Below are 20273 nucleotides of genomic sequence, written 5' to 3'. Positions count from 1 at the left end.
GCCAAAGATGCTAGGAGTGCTGGCATCTCTTCAGAATGGATGAGTGTTTGAAGATGGTTGATGTTGGTGGCCCCCTTGGTCTGGTGGTCATACACAAGTACCAGCAGTTGGTGCAGCCTCCGTTGAACTCATGTGCTTATCCCATCTTGCACATAGCATGTGGCCTTCCCTCCATGAGCAGTGGCCTGTCTTAACAGACCTGCTAGTTCAGATTGCTCAGACATTCTGCTTCCTGTGCCAGTTTCCTAATAACACTAAAGATGGCCCGGCTGTCACAGCTGTAAAACCTTGAATTTTCCTTGTAGTTTTTCAAACATTTGTCCTTTATACTCTCCCTGACTCTGTCTGTCTGTCTGTCTGTCTGTCTGTCTGTCTCTCTCTCTGTGTGTGTGTGTGTGTGTACATACAGGTACAGTTGTGTGGGTTCACTTGTATCTATAGGCTAGAGATGACGTTCAGAAGCTGTTCCTCAATCACTTTCCATCTTGTTTTCTGAAAGCATCTCTTACTCAACCCGATGCTTGCCCAGTAGGCGAGGTAGCTGGCTGGTGAGCCCAGGGGCCTATTTGTCTCTGTCTTTCCAGGATGGGGATGGCAAGCATGTTCATGATCTCATATTTGGTGTTTCTGTCTGACTTTAGGGGGTTGAGTTGGACTTAGGACCTCATGCCTCACAAGAAGTACTTTATAAACCAACTCATCTATCTTCCGAACCCAATCACTTATTTTTTGATTAATTTATAGCAATGTCTGTGTTTATCATGCATAGTATGAAGTTGAATGTGGCACACAGTGGACTGGCTGAGCTAGTTTTTCCTTTTTATTTCCTTCCCTTTCTTTTACTTTTCTTTCTTTCTTTTTTCTTTGACACATAGTCTCACTCCTTGAGAGCAGGCTGGCCTAGAACTTACTGTGTATCTAGGCTGAACATGAATTCATGGTCCTCAGACCTCAGCCTCTTAGTGTGGAGATAACAGGCGTGCCCCGTCATGCCTTGCCAAAGAAGTGCATTTGCTGAGTGAAGAGCTTAGCCATGTCAATCTAGTTTGCATGGTTCCCCTGCAAGGTAATTGAGGGACATTGTTAGAAACATATGGCTCCAGAACGCCCTGGAAACTCTTGATTTTCCTTGTCCCTCTCATCCCCGTGGAGGAAAAGTGAGGAGTGGGCAGAAGAGGTGAGCCCCGCAGAGCTCTGACAGCCAGCACCCATGGCTCTTCTCAGATCTCAGCACACATGCCCCTGTCAGGGGCTGTCTGAGTACCACTCATTTAACGTGTCACAGTGGAAAGTGGTTCTCAACCTTCCTAATGCTGCGACCCTTTAATGCAGTTCCTCGTGTTGTAGTGACCCCACACACACACCATAAAATGATTTCATTGCTACTTCATAACTGTAATTTTGTTACTTTTCTGAATTGTAATGTAAATATCTGATATTCAGGATATCTGATATGCAACCCCCCAAAGGGGCCATGACCCACAGGTTGAGAACAACCGCTTTACATAGAATGGAACTAACCATGGTATATCAATGATCATGTGCTTTTGCCGGTAAGCATGTCTCACTATTTTCTTCTTGGAGAACTCCCTTAGGAGTTGGGCTCCTTTCTACATCTTTATACCTCATATGGGGCTACATCAGTGGCTCTGCCAATTAATGTTGGATAAGGAGGGAGTCCAGTTTTCTAGAATGTTTCTACTGGGTCTTAGTGATTGTGGTATGTTCATATACCTGATATCTCTTCTACTATGTCTTCTAGGGACTCACGCAATATATTTTCCTGATTCCAAACATCTCCATATATATATATATAATTTTGTCACACAGGGATGTATTGTTGCAATTGACTTCATATGAAGGCAGCATAGGAAGTTACATCCATCACCACAGTGCTGGCTTTAAATGACAACACTTGTATTATATCCACCTTTTATTGAGTTCTAAGAATGTCAGACACTGGATACGTGTCACCTGAAAAGGAGCTTTTGCCATTCCCATCTTACAAGTGTGGAAACTGAAGTTTGGAAGGCTTAAGGAATCTATCCAGTTAGCAGGCTTCAGGGTTCACCTGCCGTGAGCTAAGCCCTATGCTGCACCAGGAAGAGATTCCAGAGGCTAGGTCTACTTAACCCAAAGGAGGTACAACCAGATGCAGAAAGGAAGTTAAGGAAATAGTTTCCAAGTATGGGGGGAGGGGCGCTATTTTGGAAGATCGTGTATTAAGTCAGAAACATTACACGGTTCACTCCACATAACATTCAAATGGGGCCCAATGAGAGATGTCGGAACACTAGTGTGTGTGGGAGGGGCCGTATCTGCTGCTTCGAGGGTGACCATTAGGCAAGGCTGATGAATGAGGACATGAGATAAGGGAGCGAGCAGGAATTGGGACGCTTACAGGCTCCTATTACGTCATGCCACATTCAATTGGGCATATTCCTCTTTATTTTCTGGGCTCCAAGTCCAGCCTTCTCTGCTAAATACTTACGTATTTTGCGTAAGCACGTAAACTATTTAAAAAAGTTTAAGTTAAAGGGTTATGACTATCCCGGTTGTCCCTTTTTCTCCTTCTCGTCCCCAGTCCGACGCTGCGGGTTGCGTGGGCTGAGCAGCAGGCAGTGGCTCCTGTAGTTTCTCTTCCTACCATGTGGTGGGGCTGTTCTTCTAGTTATCTCCACCGTTACTAGTCCAATATTTATTTTCGGTGAGTAATTTGTTTATCGGGAGGTTATTTTAATCTAATTTTGGCCATATTTGCTAGTGCACACTATCTGTGCTTCCCAGCGTTAGCAGCTTGCATGTCTTGAAGGAAATTAGCTGAAGATGGTCTCGGCGGCATCTGCGCAGCCATTATTTAAGTGAGGTGGGAGGAGGCTGCGAGAGAGGAGCCTGGGGTTAGAACAGCGGCTGGAATTTGTTGCCTTCCTAGTGGTGCTAGCATGATTGAGCAGGATTGACCGAGGGCGGGGGAGTCCGAGTAGCTTTACTCAGGCTGTCTTTGCCTGACAGCAGCAACGCTTGTAGTTAGGGTCGCTAGTCTCCTAGAACATTGCGGCCACTGGTAAAGGACCTAGATCAGTCCTTCCTCCGCAGAAGTCCCTCCTTCCCTTTGATGGCATTTTAATGAACTGCTATTGCAAGCCCTGTGTAAGTTGGGTAGTGGGAGAGGTTGGAAAGAGAGCAACTGTATACAAGAACGCCCACAGCAAGTAGTGATGATGACCCTTGCTGGACACTTTGCTCACGTCATTGAATTCTTCATCCCCATTTATATAATAATCATATTACTACGCCCATTTTACGTGCCAGGAAGATGTAGCTGGCAGAAAATAAAGACTTACTGAGACCCCCACAAATAACACAAGGAAAACAAAATTCTACCTCAGTTGTGACTGCTTCCAAAGCACCCCGTTTTCATATTTCTGTCACTCTAACCCCGGACTCTGGGCTCAGACCCCAGAGTGACTATACGATCTAACTTGGCCTTTGTCATTACACTTGAGTTTAGGTTCATTTACCATAAGTACCGTAAGTGGAGGGTTTGGGGAGGGGTGTTGTTGAGACTTCTTTGGAACAAAATCTTCCATTTTTATCATCAAAGCCCAAGTGTAAACGACACATGCGCAGTAGACACAATGGGAGCCCAGGCAGAGACTTCAGTTAATTACAGCGTGGCTTTTCCATTGCTTCGCGACTCTTGGTAGCCTCGGAGAAGCTCCAAGGGACGTTTCTGGGGATCTGGAGGAAATCAACATTGAAAACTTCTGAATGAATGTCAGTGTGGAGTTTGGGGGCGGGTCTTGGCCTGTTGTTTGGGATTCCAGCTTGAAGACGGAGTGTGCCATGATGCTTCCTGTGGGAGGCTAGAAAAGTGTGCCATACTTCTCTAAGAGTGGCCCTAAAATAAAATAAGATAGGAAATTTGACCCAGAGAAAGCCGGAGTCTTGTATTTATCATCAAGCCCCCATTCAGTCATTTTGGAGTCTCTTAGTCCTAATGGACCTAATTAAGGAATTGAACTGAACCCGAGACGTTGAGGACAGTGGAGTTGTGCTAGTCAGCAGGAGGATAGGATAGGGAAGGGTCCTGTGATGGTCAGACTCTTCAGAGGTGACTGTCCTTGGTCTTAAAGGAGCTGTGGATGGTGGTGATGACCGTGTCCTACCTGACACAGAACTTGGCTACAAGGTAACATTGTATGTAGTTGCTAGCTAGGGTCAGTTCTTACACACCAGCAGGATGCTATCTTTTACTACCTGTCTCCAGGGCTTCCCCTCTATCCTAGGATTTGTCTGCAAGTTTGGGCCATAGTGTTCATTTGGAAAGACCTTAAAAGTGTCCAAGGTTTCAAGTTGTGGATGAAAATGGCGTGAATTTGCTATAATTATTGCGTGACACAGTCTCTATAAGGGCAAGACACAGTGTTTACATAGTAGTCTTGATGTCTACTCTCCTGATACTGTGGGATCACACTGTAGCATCCACGGGGACATGGCTAATCAGGTAGGCAGGTCTGTCCCCTTTAAAAATAACGACTAATACAGAAAGAGGCTTTGTACCGGGAGTGGGTGTAGAGCACTGGATTTTAATAAATTTGGTAAAAGTCAATGTTAGTTCATAATTCCTACGACTGGGGGGTTCCAGGAGTTGATTTTACATAGGGACAGGGCTTGTTCAAGTTGAAATTAGTCTCCTAAGATGTGTGCCCTGCACTGAATGACACCTGGCTGTTCTCTAGTGCCCATCTTTCCTGTAGAAGCCTCTTCTGTGAAAGGACTAGCAGGAAATAGCTTAGGGTTTGTGGACCACACACTTTCTGTTAGAGCTATTCCTCGTTGCCCTGAGAGGGCAAAAGCAGCTATAGGAAGCACATAAAGGAAGGAATGGCTATGACTGCGTCCCCATAAAACTTTATAAAAATAAGCTGTGGGCAGTGTGCTGACCCTTACTTTAGATGGAGTGAGCCTCACCCCTGGGCACTGTATTCCAGTAATTCTTATTTCTTAAGCCATTAACTCTAATGTATTTTATACAGCAGACACCCAGAGCAAGTTATCTGAATGAGCTAAGGAATGAATAAACAAACAAATACATGCAAATCGGGTCCCCTTCAGCCCATCAGTAGGCAACTTACTTTGTTTTTATTTTGGGTACTCAGGAGTTAACACCTGGGGCTGTGGAGCTGTAAACCCTTTAGATTTTAGCACTTGTATCATTCTGGCATAATTGATGACTGGCTGTGGGTTGACAAAGATAAAGTCTCGCCAAGATTTAAAGGGATAGACAAAAAGATAAACATTCTGAAGTGCTACAGGCACATGACCGCTTCCTCATTATATCCAGGATTGACAGTATGCTTATTTATTCGCATCAAGATGCATGATCAACTGTTTTCTACATATTCTAGAAGCAGCAGGTTACAAGGCATCTTTTCATCTATTACCTCATTTAAAGCCCAAACCAGTCCTGTAAGACAGGTAAATATTTAACAATTCCATGACAGCAACTTTCAGTGTGATTGATTTTACCCCGAAAGAACGTTTATTGAAGCTGAGGGCATTGTGACTATCACATCTGCTGGAGGGTTGTTCCTGGAAGTCATGGAATAGAGACCAATTTGCTACCGGCATCTTATGATGCTTAGGCTGTCCCCTATAATAAATAATACCCAGACCCGTATGTACACAGTGGGAGGTTGAGAAAGTCTTATTGTCACGAGGATCAACGACGTTGGCCAAGCTCCTCATAGCCGTGTAATATGCACTGGGTGTGTTGGGAATAAAATCTACCCATTCATTCCACTCCAGAAGGTTTCAAATCTATTTTGTAAAAAGTAAGTGATTTTGAGTGAAATCTTGGCATAGATGTGTAATTGAAAGATGAGAGTGAGGATTAGAGATGCCACTCAACCTCTACCTTAGCTTCTCTCCCTAATTTCAGACTTCTGCTGGAACCTGAGTCCTTCCACATTTCCGGGAGCCATGACTGTCTATTTTTTGGTGGTGGTAATTGTGTGTGTGTGTGTGTGTGTGTGTGTGTGTAAAGCTTCCATATTGTTCTTTAGTAAGATGGGCTATGCAGAAAGAAAGAATGGAGACATAAGGATCTTGAAGGAGGTCATTGTGTAATCCAGGTGATAGGAGAGAAGATGGAATATTAATACCGATTGGAGCTGAGTCAAAGGAGCTTGTAGAAGGCTCAAGGACTTGGAATTTCATAGCAATGACCTATTGGATGACCAGGCCGGAGGCAGAAGGTTGGATGTGTGTGCTCTTTGCTCCTCCTCTCATCCTGGATTCTGGAGGTTCCAGGAAGCGCGGGCTGAATCCCATGATGTCTATAAAACCATACAATTGTCTTCCTTGAAGTCCATAGTATTCAGCTGCATTGTGGCCTGAAGCAGAAGGGGCTGCCACATACAGGTGCCTCGAGTATCAACTGGCAGAGAGGACAGGTGGAGGAAATCTCTGTTTTCTTCCTTCCAGATGTAAATCCTGACTGTCTTCTCCAGCTGTTATCCTCGAATGTGCTGACTGTGGAAGCAGCCCAGTGAAGTGAGTGACAAAGTCCCCCACAGGGGCTCAGCAGGGCTCACAGTTATTCCTGGGGCTCGGTGAGCACCTTCTCACCCGCTGGGAGAATAAACTCAAAGCAAGACTGTGGATATCTGGGAATGACCCTGAAGTTTCCAGGCGAAGCTACTCGTTCCTTGGGGCTCTTTGGCAGAGATGTCAGACACACATAGTAAGGAAGAAGGGTGGGAAATCCCTGGGCCGACATCGTCCTTCATTTCTGTACACCTCTCTGCGATGGCTCTCAAGATGTGTGTGTGCCTATAGCTTCTCCCCTCCCTTTGCCCCCTGGCTTTAGCGCTTCTGAGTTTTGTTATTCTTTACTCGTTGGGTTTTGACAATTTCCATTTGCTGTGCTCTCAAGACTTCAGGAACATCCTATTTTCAGGTCCTGCCTGTGACTCCTTCCTACAATGCGGGTCTCGGCCCAGGAGCCCCATTGCAAAGTCTTCCCCAATCCTGTAGTCTAACGTAGCTGCCGCTACCCCCACCCAAGTTTCCATTTGCCTCTTCCTGAAGTTTCTTTGGATATTGGCACTTGCACCCCTCCACTGCCTTCACACACATGAGGGTCCCATGAGATCTTGGGACTTCATTTTGTCTTTAGCTGTGTTCCTAGTGACAGCAATAGTGCCTGGAACACATTGGCATATCGCTGATGCTGTTTTCAATAGATGTTTGTCGAGAAAATTAATGTAGCACCCTAGGTGTGTGAGCATGATTTTAGTTGCTAATTTATTGCCAACAGCAGCAGCGGGACTTTGTTTGGAGGCAAAAGGTCTCTGTTTATTTGTGTATAAAGTAAACCATCCAGTTTGCTGCCTATTGCCGGTAATCAGTTGATTTCAGATATTTTCTAAAGGATCAAGTCGACAATACGAAAAAATTTCTTGTACCAACTGACTGGCACATCAATCAATATACACGTACCACTAAGAGTGGGAAAAGATTGCCGCCAACTGCAATAGGCGCCAGGTTGGAAACATCTGACCATTTGCAAAAACCTAGAAGACATACTTTAGAATTGAGGAAAAGTATAAGCCAGGCCTGTGGGTCTGTCATTTTAGCTCCTTATGAAGCCATAGGAAGAATGTGAGCTCAAAGCCTGGCAATTAGTGAGATCCCGTCTCACTAAATAAACAAATATAAAAAAATAAAAGTAAGAAAAAGGTGATTAAATCCCAGCTTGTGGGTACAGCTTGGGCCCACTTTAGGTTCCAGCCCCAAAACCATTCAAAAAGGAAAAAAAAATAATAAATTATGGCATAAGAATATTGATTTGCTTGCTATATGTGATGCGGATGGTGGAATCAGGGGATCTTTGTTCTGGTGTCCTTTCTCTCAGGAGAGTAACACCAGGCAGTGAGCGCAGAGGACAGGAGGAATGGCATATCCTCCACTCTGCAGGGTGACGCGGATGGAGACTCCAAGGCTTACCTGAGGAGAAATGTTCCTCTGGTGTGGAACTATGCCATAGGAAGCCACTAAGAGGGGCTTCTGATTTCAAAGAGAAACATTTAGATTCAAAACCATTTGATAAAACACTAGGGATGGGCTCTTCCCCATCTGAGTCACTATTCCTGGAACTAAGAGAGAGTGTCCTTAGTTTTATAAAGGCAGGATTTGCTTGAGACAAAGGCTCACTTTCTAGGCGAGCTTGCCGAGATGGATCTACGCGACGGAGAGAAAGGGGCACCTGTAAATGAATTTGACGTCATTACTGATGTTTGAGCAACAAATAACCGCGTGCGATTTCCACTCCTGATAGTGTTTAGTTATGCTTCCATTTGCATCTCGTTGCTTCCTCTCTGCACAGGAGCCAAGTCTCTGCTGCAACTGCAGAGGGAGTGGACAACTTCAGGCCTCTCCTCTCAAAATCTTTGCTTTTTCGTTACATTCTGGAAGGTACTTCTGGCCTGGCCTCACCTAGCTTCTATCTGGGAGACCCCCCCCACACACTCCAGATTGCTTCGAGTGACATGAATAGTTTTTGGCTACTTATTTGGGACCATAAATATTCTGGAATTTGCTTCTCGTTAGAACTGGGAGGAAACAGGCAGACGGAAGATGGGGAGAGAAACCCATTTCCTCTGAGACCCTTGGGCTTATCTCTAACAGCCTTCCAGAAACATTTCACAAGAAGCTGGTTGTTCTGGGAAGAGTCAAATGTTTGTACTGGATGCAAAATTGGATGCTAACAGGTCATCAAGGGTTGGGGGGACAGCATAGGATGTCAGCTCTCCAGTCAGATGGCGTAGAATCCTAGAGATGCCATGTGTAAGTAAGCTTGACGGACTTCAACAAGTCGTTCAACACCTCTCAGATTCTGCATCCTCATTGTAAAGCGAGGAACACAGAGCTTAGCCTACAGCACTTTCATAAGACAAGCGAGATGATCCATGTGAAATGATTATGCTCAGAACATAGGAAACACTGAGCAGATAAATAGTTTCTCTTGTACCTGGTTTTACGGGGGGGGAGGGCAGGCAGCTCATTGTCTTATAATGTGATCTGGGAGCCTTGGGAAAGGCTGCTTTGTCCAGAGATATCCTCTAAATTGGTTCACTTAGAAAAGCACCAGAACAATCTACGGCAAAGGTGCACACAATACGTATTGTAGGTAGGGACATCTTTATCTCGAGTCTCAGTGCTGGGAGTTCCAGGTGAGATATTGTGGGCTTTGGGTGCTGTGGGTCGAAGTGCACGGTTCACTTTGTGTGTGAAGTCCTGATTGGAACCGAACAAGCTTTGGGATGTGCATGTTCCTGGTTGGTAGACAGCGAGGAGAAAGCTTGCGAGAAGACCTTGGAAGTACAGTGGAGTTCCACGAGCCTTGCTAAGTGATGGTCTGCTCTGAGTTTGATTTTGTGCACAGGAAGAGCTTACCCATGCTCAGAAAATGGACTTTGAGGAAACTTCTGAACAAAGCGTAGTACTCTTTGATCTCTACAGGTAAAAATTTCCCAAGGGAGCACATTAGATGTGTAGTTGAGAATCACATCCCTCCCCAGAAGTTTTAGAAGGCCTCAAATCCTTGCATTTCCTCTTAGATTCATATATCTCATTATACCCAGGAATAACTGTTATGGTTTGAATATGGAATATTCTCAGAGAATCAAGAGTTGGAGCCCAGCTGGTGGTACTGTGTTCGAAATTTTGGGAAACTTGGGGGGCGGGGGGGCTAGATTGATGAAGTAGCTACTGGGATCACGTCTTTGGCGGCTGTCATGCCCTGCTCCTTTCTGAATCCCTGTCTGTTGTGGTGAGCTGACTTGCTCTGCTGCATGGTCCCTGCAGTGATTATTGGTCTCCTGTTGGCATCACTCCTTTCTCTATGCCCCACTTCTTTTTTGGAATGGAAATTTTCACCCCATGTCAATGTATTTTGCAAATATATAACTTGTTCTTGATCATATAGATGGGGCTTACATCTGTGAGTTTACCATGACCCACACAGGCTGCTCCTGAATTAGCAGGAGAGATAGGAGGAGGGTACACTTTAACTGTAAATGCCTTCAAACCATAGTACTCACTAATGCAATCAAGATTATAGAGCTAGGAAATGGTACAGTCAATGTTCGACCCTGGTGCTCCTGTTCTTGAGCGGGGATTTCAAAAGGAACATGCTCATATCTGGGACATTTGACACTATGTCGCCCATGAGAACTGAGGGGTTGTTGAAAATCATAAACAGTGTCGATCCTGTTGATGATGGCGATTTTCATGGGTGGCAGGTATTGAGCAGTTATTGTACGTCCAGCGTTAGATGGCTTGCTTTATGGTATTATTTCAATTAATTCTCTCAAATTAAGAATGAAGAAGCTATTCTTGTTTTTTTTTTGTTTTTTTTTTTGTTTTTTTTTTTTAATCTGGGTGAAACACTGAGTGGAGGAGGTGTGAAATCACAGGCCCAAGGTTGCACAGCTAGAAGGTGGTGGAGTCCAGCCTTGCTCAGGACTCCGGGAAGACAGCTGGCAGAGACCCGAGCGGTCCACACAGGAAACAGGACCAACAAAGCGGGCATGAGTATCTGTGGATGGCAAAGATGAGTTTAGAGCCTTACACTGGTCTGTATGTCTCATTCCTGGATGTAGCTGTTTTTGGTCTCACGTCCTCAGCTGCAGAGCCTTAGATTTCCTTTGCTGAAGGATCTTACTCTACACCCAAAGGAATGATACAGTGCTGAGATCAGGGAATAAAGAAGAGCAATGACAGACAGGCCCCTTTGCCTTTGCCAAATAAGAAGGCCGAACTTGTAGATGTGCTAATCTGGGACTCTGGGCATCTCTCACAGGCAGCTGCCATGAGGCTCCAGATTCTCTTGGAGAAAGTCAATCCTTTGAGGCTTAAAGGTCTCTAGGCTTTCCTGTTTAGAAGACAAATACCTTTGTAAAGTTGGTTCTGCTCACCAATGCCTTCAGGGGCTAGCAAGATAATTCACTTTTAAAGGAGATGGGGTAAGACAAAAGGTGAGGTGGTTGCTATGGCAACCTGCAGGCCTGCTTGTCCTGTGATTAAACATTGACAACATGGCACAAACTGAAAGTCTACAGGCTACTAGTTTGTAGCTCCAATCACAAGGTTCTTTCCCCTTTACTCTCCTAATTATTTAAATGTATGGTAGAATATTTGGAATAAAAATGTTAGAAAAATCTGAACAGGCTAACAGGATCACCAGTGCCCCTTCTTGTAACTAAGCACCATTGATACCTTCGCATAATACTTTCTGATTTCTCTATATTTTTCTTTTTTGCCTGAGTGCAAAAAAAAAAAATCAATACCAATGGGTACCTCTCCTAAAGCAAAACATTTGAACTCTAATTAAAAATGCTTTGAATAAAAATGAGGATACCAAATAAGGGTACCAGTAGACCACGTTTCAGACGGAGAATTAAGTAGAAGTAAGGAAGTCTCCGAGAGGACATAATAACCCAGAGAGAGGAGGAGAATACAAAAAGGTGAATTGGAGTGAGACATGAATTAAGTCTCTGCTGTTCAAGGATTCCACAGTAGAAAAATGGGCCAAAGATCTTTAGCTATAGCTGGCATGGCCAACCAAACCAGCATCACCCAGAAAGCAGAAAGATACATGACCTTCAGATTTCCTCCATCTTTTCATCCTCCTCCCATCTTTCAAACTATGTACCTCATCTTAACTTTCTAGGAAATTAAGATGTGTGTGTGTGTGTGTGTGTGCGCACATGCATATGCACATGCATGAATACACACACACATACACACAGACACAAACACACACACACGGCATCAGCTTCTCCAAAAGCTATCTTAGGAAGAAGCCATTTCTCCAGTCAGATTACAGAAGAGCTGGTCTGCTTGGAAGAGGGGAGCTTCGAGGCCCCCAGATTCTGAGCTCACCCAGAGCTGTGTCTGAAAACTCACAGTTTTGCCTGAATATTTTTCTGCTCTGAGAAGTGGTGTTTTTCTTTCAAAATCTCCAGAATTCCTCTAAGCTGCTGATCCTTGCGACCCTCATTTCATTCTTCGGCTCTTCTCCACTTCTCCTCTTCCGAAGTTGGATGAATCTCCACTTGTCAGGTGTTAGATACCTATTGACTTTTGTAAAACTTCCCAAACTCTTCTCAGAGAAAGATCGACTGATGTAGGGTCAACAAAGAAAGGGCTTTAGCTACTTCAGATGTTAGTAAACATGGCAGCTTGTTGGGGATTAACAGGGAAACCATGAATAGCATCACTGCTATTTGAAAAGGGATTTTTCTCTCAGACAATTAAAAACCTTTTTTCTCCATCACCCACTTCTTCTTACCCCAGATGAATAATGAATGAAGGTCATTAGGATGATGTATTATTGGTCGCATTGCCTTAGAATAGACAAAGACAAATGTCATCAACCTTCCACTGCACAGAAGGGCCCTGTGTCCCATATTTGCCATTTTTGGCACTTTTCACGAAGAAATACTTTTCTTTACTATCTCCTTGTTACTCTCCAATTTTCTTTTAAACTTTGAATATTAGATAGACTAAAACCTCATTTAGGTAGCAAAGGTCTCTAGCACTGTTTGGTCAAGATCATCCAAGGCAAGAAATATTTTTGTACTTCATTAAAGTAATTCATTAAAGGAGGCATTGGAGGAATATTAGACCTTTCACAGACATCACCAGGCATAAGTCTCATCATCCTTAATTCAGGGTCATGGCTGCACAAAATATTATGAAGGAAAAACCAAAATAAAATCAACTCCTCACATAGGTCAAAAATCTCAGGGGAGCTAAGTAAAGCCCTGCAATGGAAAATGTTCTAAGCAAACAAAAATAAAAGGTCTGTTAATATTATGAGAAAAGCCTCCATGGAGTATAGCATCGAATTTCCATGTTGTTTTTTTTTAACACTCGTGTGCACTTACATGGTCTTGTGGAAAAATAATACTTGAAGCTGTAATTCTGCTCTTTTGATTACAGCTCAGGGGAGCTCTCTCGCACACGTTTGGCTAGAAGCACGTACTGTCTCATAAACCAGCATGAGTGGCTCATATAATGGAGCCGTGTAGCATTGAGAGAAAGGCAGGATTTGAACATCTGTGAAGGGCAGAGTCTCAGAGTCTGTCACCTAGCACCCTGAGGTCCTGCAGGCCTCATTTGGGTTGCAGGAGCTCTCAGTCCTCTGTTTGGGTTGACACGCCCACACGCATTTGCTCACCCTGTAGTTCAGGGAAATTAATCTGAAGAATAGCATAGACTAGCTTTTGGCAGAGGTGTCTTGGACTGTTCTTGGCCTTGTGGTTCTTCAGAGACAATTGTCGAGGTATCTTGATAGACAGGTCCATATAATAGTCTCAGTGAAGAGCGCCAGGAAAACATAGAGACGAAGAAATCATGGTGCGGAAGAGGGGAAGGCAGAACTCTGCCGAATTTCTACCAGATATGCATGCGAAGCCCCATAGAACAACCCTTCAGGGTGGGCTTTCAGCCTGGTAGTCTGCTCTCTTCCCCAGCCCGTCTTGGTGTTTAATAGTCTTTATGTGACGAGTTCTTTTCCTGTCTGAGCCTGGCCTCTGCTGTCATTTCTTTGTAGTTTTGTCTTAGAGTTCTTCTGTCTGTAGGAACCGTAAGCTAAGACATCCATTCATAAAGACAGTGCTGACCCGGGCGAGGTTCGGTTTGGTGTGTCGAGCAGAGGACACAACAGAACCGAACACATGTTTTCTCAGAAGCAGTTACTAGTTTCAGACCCAGAGATAGGTGGGTCTGTCCATAGGTGCTAAAAAGGAATCTGGATACGGCAGGGAGTCAATGTGTGATGGAAAGGGAGAATGAGAAGGGACCAGACCTTCACTGAGGGCCATGGTTCATTTAAAGACTTGCTCACAGAGGTTATGGACTGACTCCTTCATAGGCATATGGAGTGAGGAGAACTTATTTACCTGACTTTGGTGCTGCCCAGTAGATCTGACTGACAGTCGGTGAGTGAAATGCTTGTTTACAGTCCGTGAATTGAGGAACAAGGGCATCATATTGGAATCATTCCTGGAGAGGGGAAGGTTTCACTAGGCCAGAAGTGACGTGGTATAACGGGGCTTCAAAACTAAGGCACGCCCGCAAGTGGATGCTGACATGGAAACAATATTAAATAAACATGTGACCCCATGATAGTCCACTAACTGGCTTTCCTACTCTGGGAAAAGCCCCTAGCAGGTCTCCTGGAATCAATAACCTTCACTTGGTCATCTCCCCAAGCAGCCTTTAGAGGCATAGAGGATAGAAATATGACAAAATACCCCTCCATTCCTTCCTCCTCCCATCTCCCCAGTCTCTTCTTTTGTTTTTCCGAGAATAACTTAAAGACATTCATATTTTTCAATAGTGACTTTCCTAAAAAGTAGGATATTTTCCTATATAACCTCTGCTTAACAAAATCTAAAAATAAACTGTTGTGTAACTTTTCCTGGGGAATTACAAACAAATGTCTCTTCTTCTCAGCTGTGGAATGACAGACCGAAGCACCGGTTCTATTGAAAGGCTATCTTGGGGAACCAATTAATTTTGGGACATTACTTCCAGGAGCTTGACTTCTTGACTTCCAAGAACACAAGAAACTCAGGCAGCTGTGTCACCCAAACACGTGATCCCTGCAAGGGTCAGGACACACAGACTTGCGTGGGTGGCACTCTCTGCCCCAGATCTCAGGCAGGCAGTTGCTCTACGGAACAGTTGCTGCTCCACAACTGTTTACTGTTTATGTAATTCTGGACATGGGCATCTTGTCAATCCGGTCAGTTCTGTGAGCTTCCCGGGCCTTGAAAAGGAGTGTTCTGTGAACCTTGGAGAAGGTGATGTAGATGTGTGCTTGTTCTCTTCCTTTTACGGAGACGCCTTGAACTACTATGTCACAGTAACAGCCACTTATTCCCAGCAGCTTAGCAGGTTATGAGTCTCTGAAGTAACCACTGCCTTTTGCAAAGAAAAGAGAAGCTTCTCCCCATAACTGAGGCTGACAGCAGCAGTGATCTGTGGGCATTTAGAGGGCAATTGGAAAGCTGGCTCCCTGGGTCTGATGGGCTCTAGGCCAGCACCCATTGCTTCTTTCTTGGCCACACCTGGTTGCTGAAAGGACCCAGCATGGCGGAACAATTTCCACATCCAGTATACCGATGTCCAAGGTGAAATATGTCGCCTATGGCTCATGAACGTGACTTACTTGCCCAATCTGTCAGCGCCCCTCTGACCTTAAATTGTGCTCTACTATGGTCTTTGCAAAGCCACTAAATCTCCAAACTAGTCTTGAGGTCCCTGCTGAAGTAACTTCTTCTTTTTAACCTTTCAGTGAACACAAACTTGTCTGGCTCAGTGAACTGGGCATGGAACAAAACCTGTCACCTAGTTCCTTCGGTAATATGTGTCCATCCTTTCTTCTCATCTTTGATACCCATGAGGACTTCACTGAGTGATAGTCAGGCATCCCTAATGGCTTGTGGGAGCCTGTCCATCAGGGACCCTGCATCACTTCATATGAAGCCTTTGTCTCGAGGAGGGATGAGCAGTTGCATTTTTTTCCCACTGGGACAGTACTCAAACGGATCCTGTCTGCTTCCCTGTCTGTCAACTTCCCCAGCAGAGCTGCGAGGGACTCTCCCATTGCTTGTTTAAAATGCTTCCAAAGTTCCGGCAGTTCAGAGACAGACTGTTCCCTGATTGTGACAGCCTCCATTATAAAGCCCCCATCTGCACACATGGTCAAGGATGCCCCTTTCTCCGTACGGAGGGCGTCCTGAAATAGCATCCTCCATCTCTTCAGTCTCACTCACTTTCTCCTTGATGTCTGATTCTTCCCATGGATTCCATGTTTTGGGATCCCAGGAAGAGACGGTTAGCGAGCTCTAATGTACACTCTCTTTCCCTTGTGTCCCATCCACTATAATAGACAGCAAACAACACCCCAGCCTCCTCCCAGCTCTTTTCACTTTGATGCTAGCGCTGAGGAGAGCATCTGTGTATCTTTTTCTCACTCTAGCTCCCCAACCCACCACACACATGGGCAAAGTTCTTCCCAGTCAGAAAGTTCAGCTTCAGTTACATGTCATATCACCCACAGACACTACCACACCCCTTCTCTGAACCCTATCAGAATGGACTGCTCTCAGGTATTGAAGGTATCTTCTCTAGGCCAGCAGTCACCTGGGCGTGTCTTCCAACCCACGCTAGACTCATGATGAACCACTTGGTGCCACCTGGAGGAAGACAGCCACCCTTGTGGTTTCCTTCCAGGGCACTCAGCCCTCAGATGACTTCCTTCCTATCAGTTGCGTGCTTTGCCAGTCCAAAGCAGAGACAACACCACTTCCATAACAGCAAGGAGCCAAACGACACAGGGGAAAGGCAGCCATATTGGGACTTTCCCTGTGGCAACCCCAACTTCAGATATACCAGACTTGGCTGCTTGTCTTAACTGCCGCTATTCGACAGCTCCCTCAACATTATCTATGGCTCTGTCAGGCAGTCCTTGGTGGCAACTGTGGTATGTGACTTTCCCTGCGGAGACACGAATAAACATGTATTCATCACAGAAAGGGTACTGATGACAGACCAAAGAAAAGATTCTGCTTAAGACTAGCTTAGAAAAACCATGATTTTTTTTTTATCGCTGTTACTTTGTAGGAGCATGGATTAAAGGTTAGTTACAGAGACATGGGTGGTTCAGACAGCTGTGTCACCGAAGAACACCCCCTCCGAAGCAGGTTGAGCAATGACTCATGATAATTGCAGCTGTACCCCTCAGAACTTGCAGGCTGCTGCTCCAGCAAAGAGTCCCCTCCATCACTACAGCTACTTACTGCTTATACAACCTTGGGGAAGGGTCTTGGGAATCTTTTGAGTCTTCTGAGCCTCCCTCCAGGAAAGAAAGGGGCCATGCCAGTCAGAAGGAAATATCGACATAGTGTAAACATTGACACCACGGTACAAGAGATCTACAAACCGTACTCACACTTTAACCTGAGCTTCACTGATGCTTTTTCTAGTGAGATAATTTTTTCCTGGCCCATTATCTGAATTATAATTATATGCTGTTCTAGGCGTCATGTATTCTTATCTCTTTCTGTCCCCATGCCAAGTCTTTTTTCTCCTTCCTTTTATGATCTTGACATTTGTGAACAATCTAGGTTACGTGTCTTTCAGCATTTACCTCACTACGAGTTTGCTGACTTTCCCAATGCTAAGATTAAGGTCATGTATTTTGGCAGGGACACTATAGAAGTACGGCTGTCTTCTTCCCAGGTCATCCGAACAAGAGGGCATGTTACAAGCCCATGTTCCATTACCAGCAATGTTGATTTCGATCATTTGGTTAAAATAACACCTGCCAGTTTTTTTTATTATTGCCATTGTAAGTCTCCTGTGGCAGACACACTGTGGTATTCTTAGGCAATTCTGTCCTGGGGAGCCGCGACTGATGTGACCTTTTCCCTTTGTCTCCAGAGTCTAACAGCCGCAGGGCAGTGAACAGAGGCTATGTCACCAGCTTACTCAGGCTGCATCAGGACTGGCACAGCCACGACGTGACCAACACCTACGTGCTGATCCGCCACGGGCTCCTGCTCTGTCTCAGACACATTGTCACCCTCCGGTCTGGCAGGGAGGCCTTTCTGGCAGTCCAAGGCTTGGAAACTCTCTTCAGCATTGCACAGGTATCCAGCATAGGGATTTCCTAAGTGGGTGGATGACTTGCATGCTGAAGCTTGGAAATTGTCCTGAACAGAGCAGGGGAAGCTAAAAAGGCTTCAAAATGGTGCTTGTTTCAATATGGCAGGTGCTGTGAATTCAAATCCATACTCATCCACTCGTTCACATTTTCATTCAGTCATTCAATCAATCTTCGTGTGTTTATTGTCAGCACACTGCTAGAGATGGCACATAGAACAGTGGTTAAGAGTATGGGCTCTGGAATGACAGATCCCAGCCTAAAGCCGTGAAACTTAGTAGCTATCATCTGCCCTTTCAAACCATCAATCCCCCCCCCCCCCCGCCCCTTTGTTTTAAGAAACGTAGCTGGACATGGTGTGTCACATAACTTTCTTTAATCTTAGCAATGAGGAGGCAGAGACTGGCAGATCTCTGAGTTGGAGGCTGGCCTGCTCTACAGAGTGAGTTCCAGGACAGCCAGGGCTACACAGAGAAACCCTGTCCTGGAAAACAAAAACAACAACAAAAGAAATAAAATAAACATATACACTAAAAAAGTAGAATTAAAACGTTTAGATTCTTTTGTGCACTAGGTAAGTTCATGTGGTTCATGTGTTCATATTTTAATAGTTTATTTTCTTCTTTTGACTGTGAGCAGTCATTGGACTAAATAATACTGGGAATCCCTGGGGACTATGGCAAAGGAGACTTCTCATCTTATGGGGCATACATCCTAACAGAAGACAGGCATTAGATAAACAAAACACCCATTGAGGAAGGTTTGGGAGTGGTCTGTGAGACCAGTAAAGGTAAGACAAACTTTTATAGGTGGATGGAGAAGATCATCTAGGGACATTAAGTCCTTTCTGAGTAGATGGCACCCAAGCCTAAATTATTGGACAGCTCATCAAACCAAGTTCAATGGGAAGAACATTCCAGCAAAGGGAATAGCACCCTCCTTGACTGGCACTTAGCTTCACCAGGTGGGGTGGATGGTCCAAGGTTATTTGGGTTTCAGCCCAAGGCACACATTGCTTAGCTTCACTTGACTAGGTCTGATTTTAGTGCCATCCCTGCTGGTGATACGAATATCCCAAATATCCATCTCTGCTCATTTTCCTATGCGTCACGGTCCCTGTTGTTTTCCTAGTTGTCAGTCACTGGCGCTCATTGCTCCTCTCTGGAAAGCTTCCAAATTTACTCTCCCTGAGCACAAGCAGAGGTAATGAAGCAGCCAATGAGAGTGCTGCTCTCCCACCATAGCATCGCTAGACTTTCCCTATCCCTTTTAAAAATGGCATCCCCTCCCTCTAAACACTAACATGATACTGTGCTGAAACCAATATCTAATTTTCTGTCTGCTATCACCTCTGGGTTTTTCTCTGTCATTACTGAGTTTGGAGCTTCTCAGTCATGAAATAGCTACATTTTGCATTCTGCTTTTCTGGATCAAGCAGCGCTTTCAGTTTTCCCAAGCTTCCAGTACTCTGTAGGCTCGTGATCCTCCAAGTCTCTAATCTCACCCAGTCCCTGTGACTTTCCCCCCTCGACTGCTGATAACAAGGCACCCCCATTATGGCTGGCATGCTTGCCTAGTTCTGCCCTCCATAGTACTGTTTTTCTGTCCTGTACTAAAAATCTCTGAAAGGGCAGTTGGGGAAGCAGACAGTGATTTTACAGTTGTGTATTGCATAGAAGGACACAGTGAAAAAAATATCACACCAAATGAAGCCCAGGTGTGCCAGGGGCCGCAAACACGCACGCAGGGCTTTAGAGGGAGTTCCTTAATAGGTTAGGAGCGTCTTCGATCCTTCTAGTAAGCAAACAGCAAGCTTCCAGCCTCCAGTCACTATTGTAAAAGGAAGCTTATTGTGAGTGAAAGCAGCATCTACATTTTACAGTGAGGTTGATCTGATCCATGCTGCAATCTCTGATTGGTATTATGTGAAAACGTATCTCAGGAGGGGTCCTGGAACAATGCTGAATAAATTGGCCACAATGCACTAAGCCTGTCGCTTGGAAACATGCACAATTTGTGGGTGAAACTCCTAGGGGTTGAATTCCCCACATTTACTGGTGCTTCTATGTGGCTTTCAGCTTTTTAAACAATATTTTCTCTTATAAGGACTTTTTAACTAAGTTTTTTCAAAAGATTTATTTATTTTATGTGTATGAGTGCCCTATGTTCATTCATGCCTTTATTCCAGAAGAGGGCAACAGATCCCACTATAGATGGTTGTGAGCCACGGCTTTTGCTGGGAATTGAACTCAGGACCTCTAGGAAGAACAGCCAGTGCTCTTAACCACTGAGCCATCTCGCCAGCACCCTGAGTTTACGTCTTCTTTTTTTTTTTTTTTTGCTTTTTCGAGACAGGGTTTTTCTGTGGTTTTGGAGCCTGTCCTGGAACTAGCCTCTTGTAGACCAGGCTGGTCTCGAACTCACAGAGATCCGCCTGCCTCTGCCTCCCAAGTGCTGGGATTAAAGGCGTGCGCCACCACCGCCCGGCCTGAGTTCACTTCTTAACCTAATCATATCTTCTGAC

The 20273-nt window shown here is 44.9% G+C and overlaps 1 protein-coding gene across 1 annotated transcript in view; it reads left to right on the top strand.

Moving 5' to 3' along the window:
• Agbl1 (AGBL carboxypeptidase 1) overlaps window positions 1-20273 on the top strand; it is a 661380-nt gene that overhangs the window by 71870 nt on the left and 569237 nt on the right. The window contains exon 7 of the mRNA XM_057756658.1: window positions 17527-17735. Within this exon, the coding sequence (XP_057612641.1) occupies window positions 17527-17735 (209 nt within the window). The remainder of the gene's footprint in view (window positions 1-17526; window positions 17736-20273) is intronic.

The sequence above is a fragment of the Chionomys nivalis genome, chromosome 23, assembly GCF_950005125.1.
Source record: "Chionomys nivalis chromosome 23, mChiNiv1.1, whole genome shotgun sequence".
Taxonomy (NCBI): domain Eukaryota; kingdom Metazoa; phylum Chordata; class Mammalia; order Rodentia; family Cricetidae; genus Chionomys; species Chionomys nivalis.
This window is presented reverse-complemented; position numbering and strand designations above follow the sequence as displayed.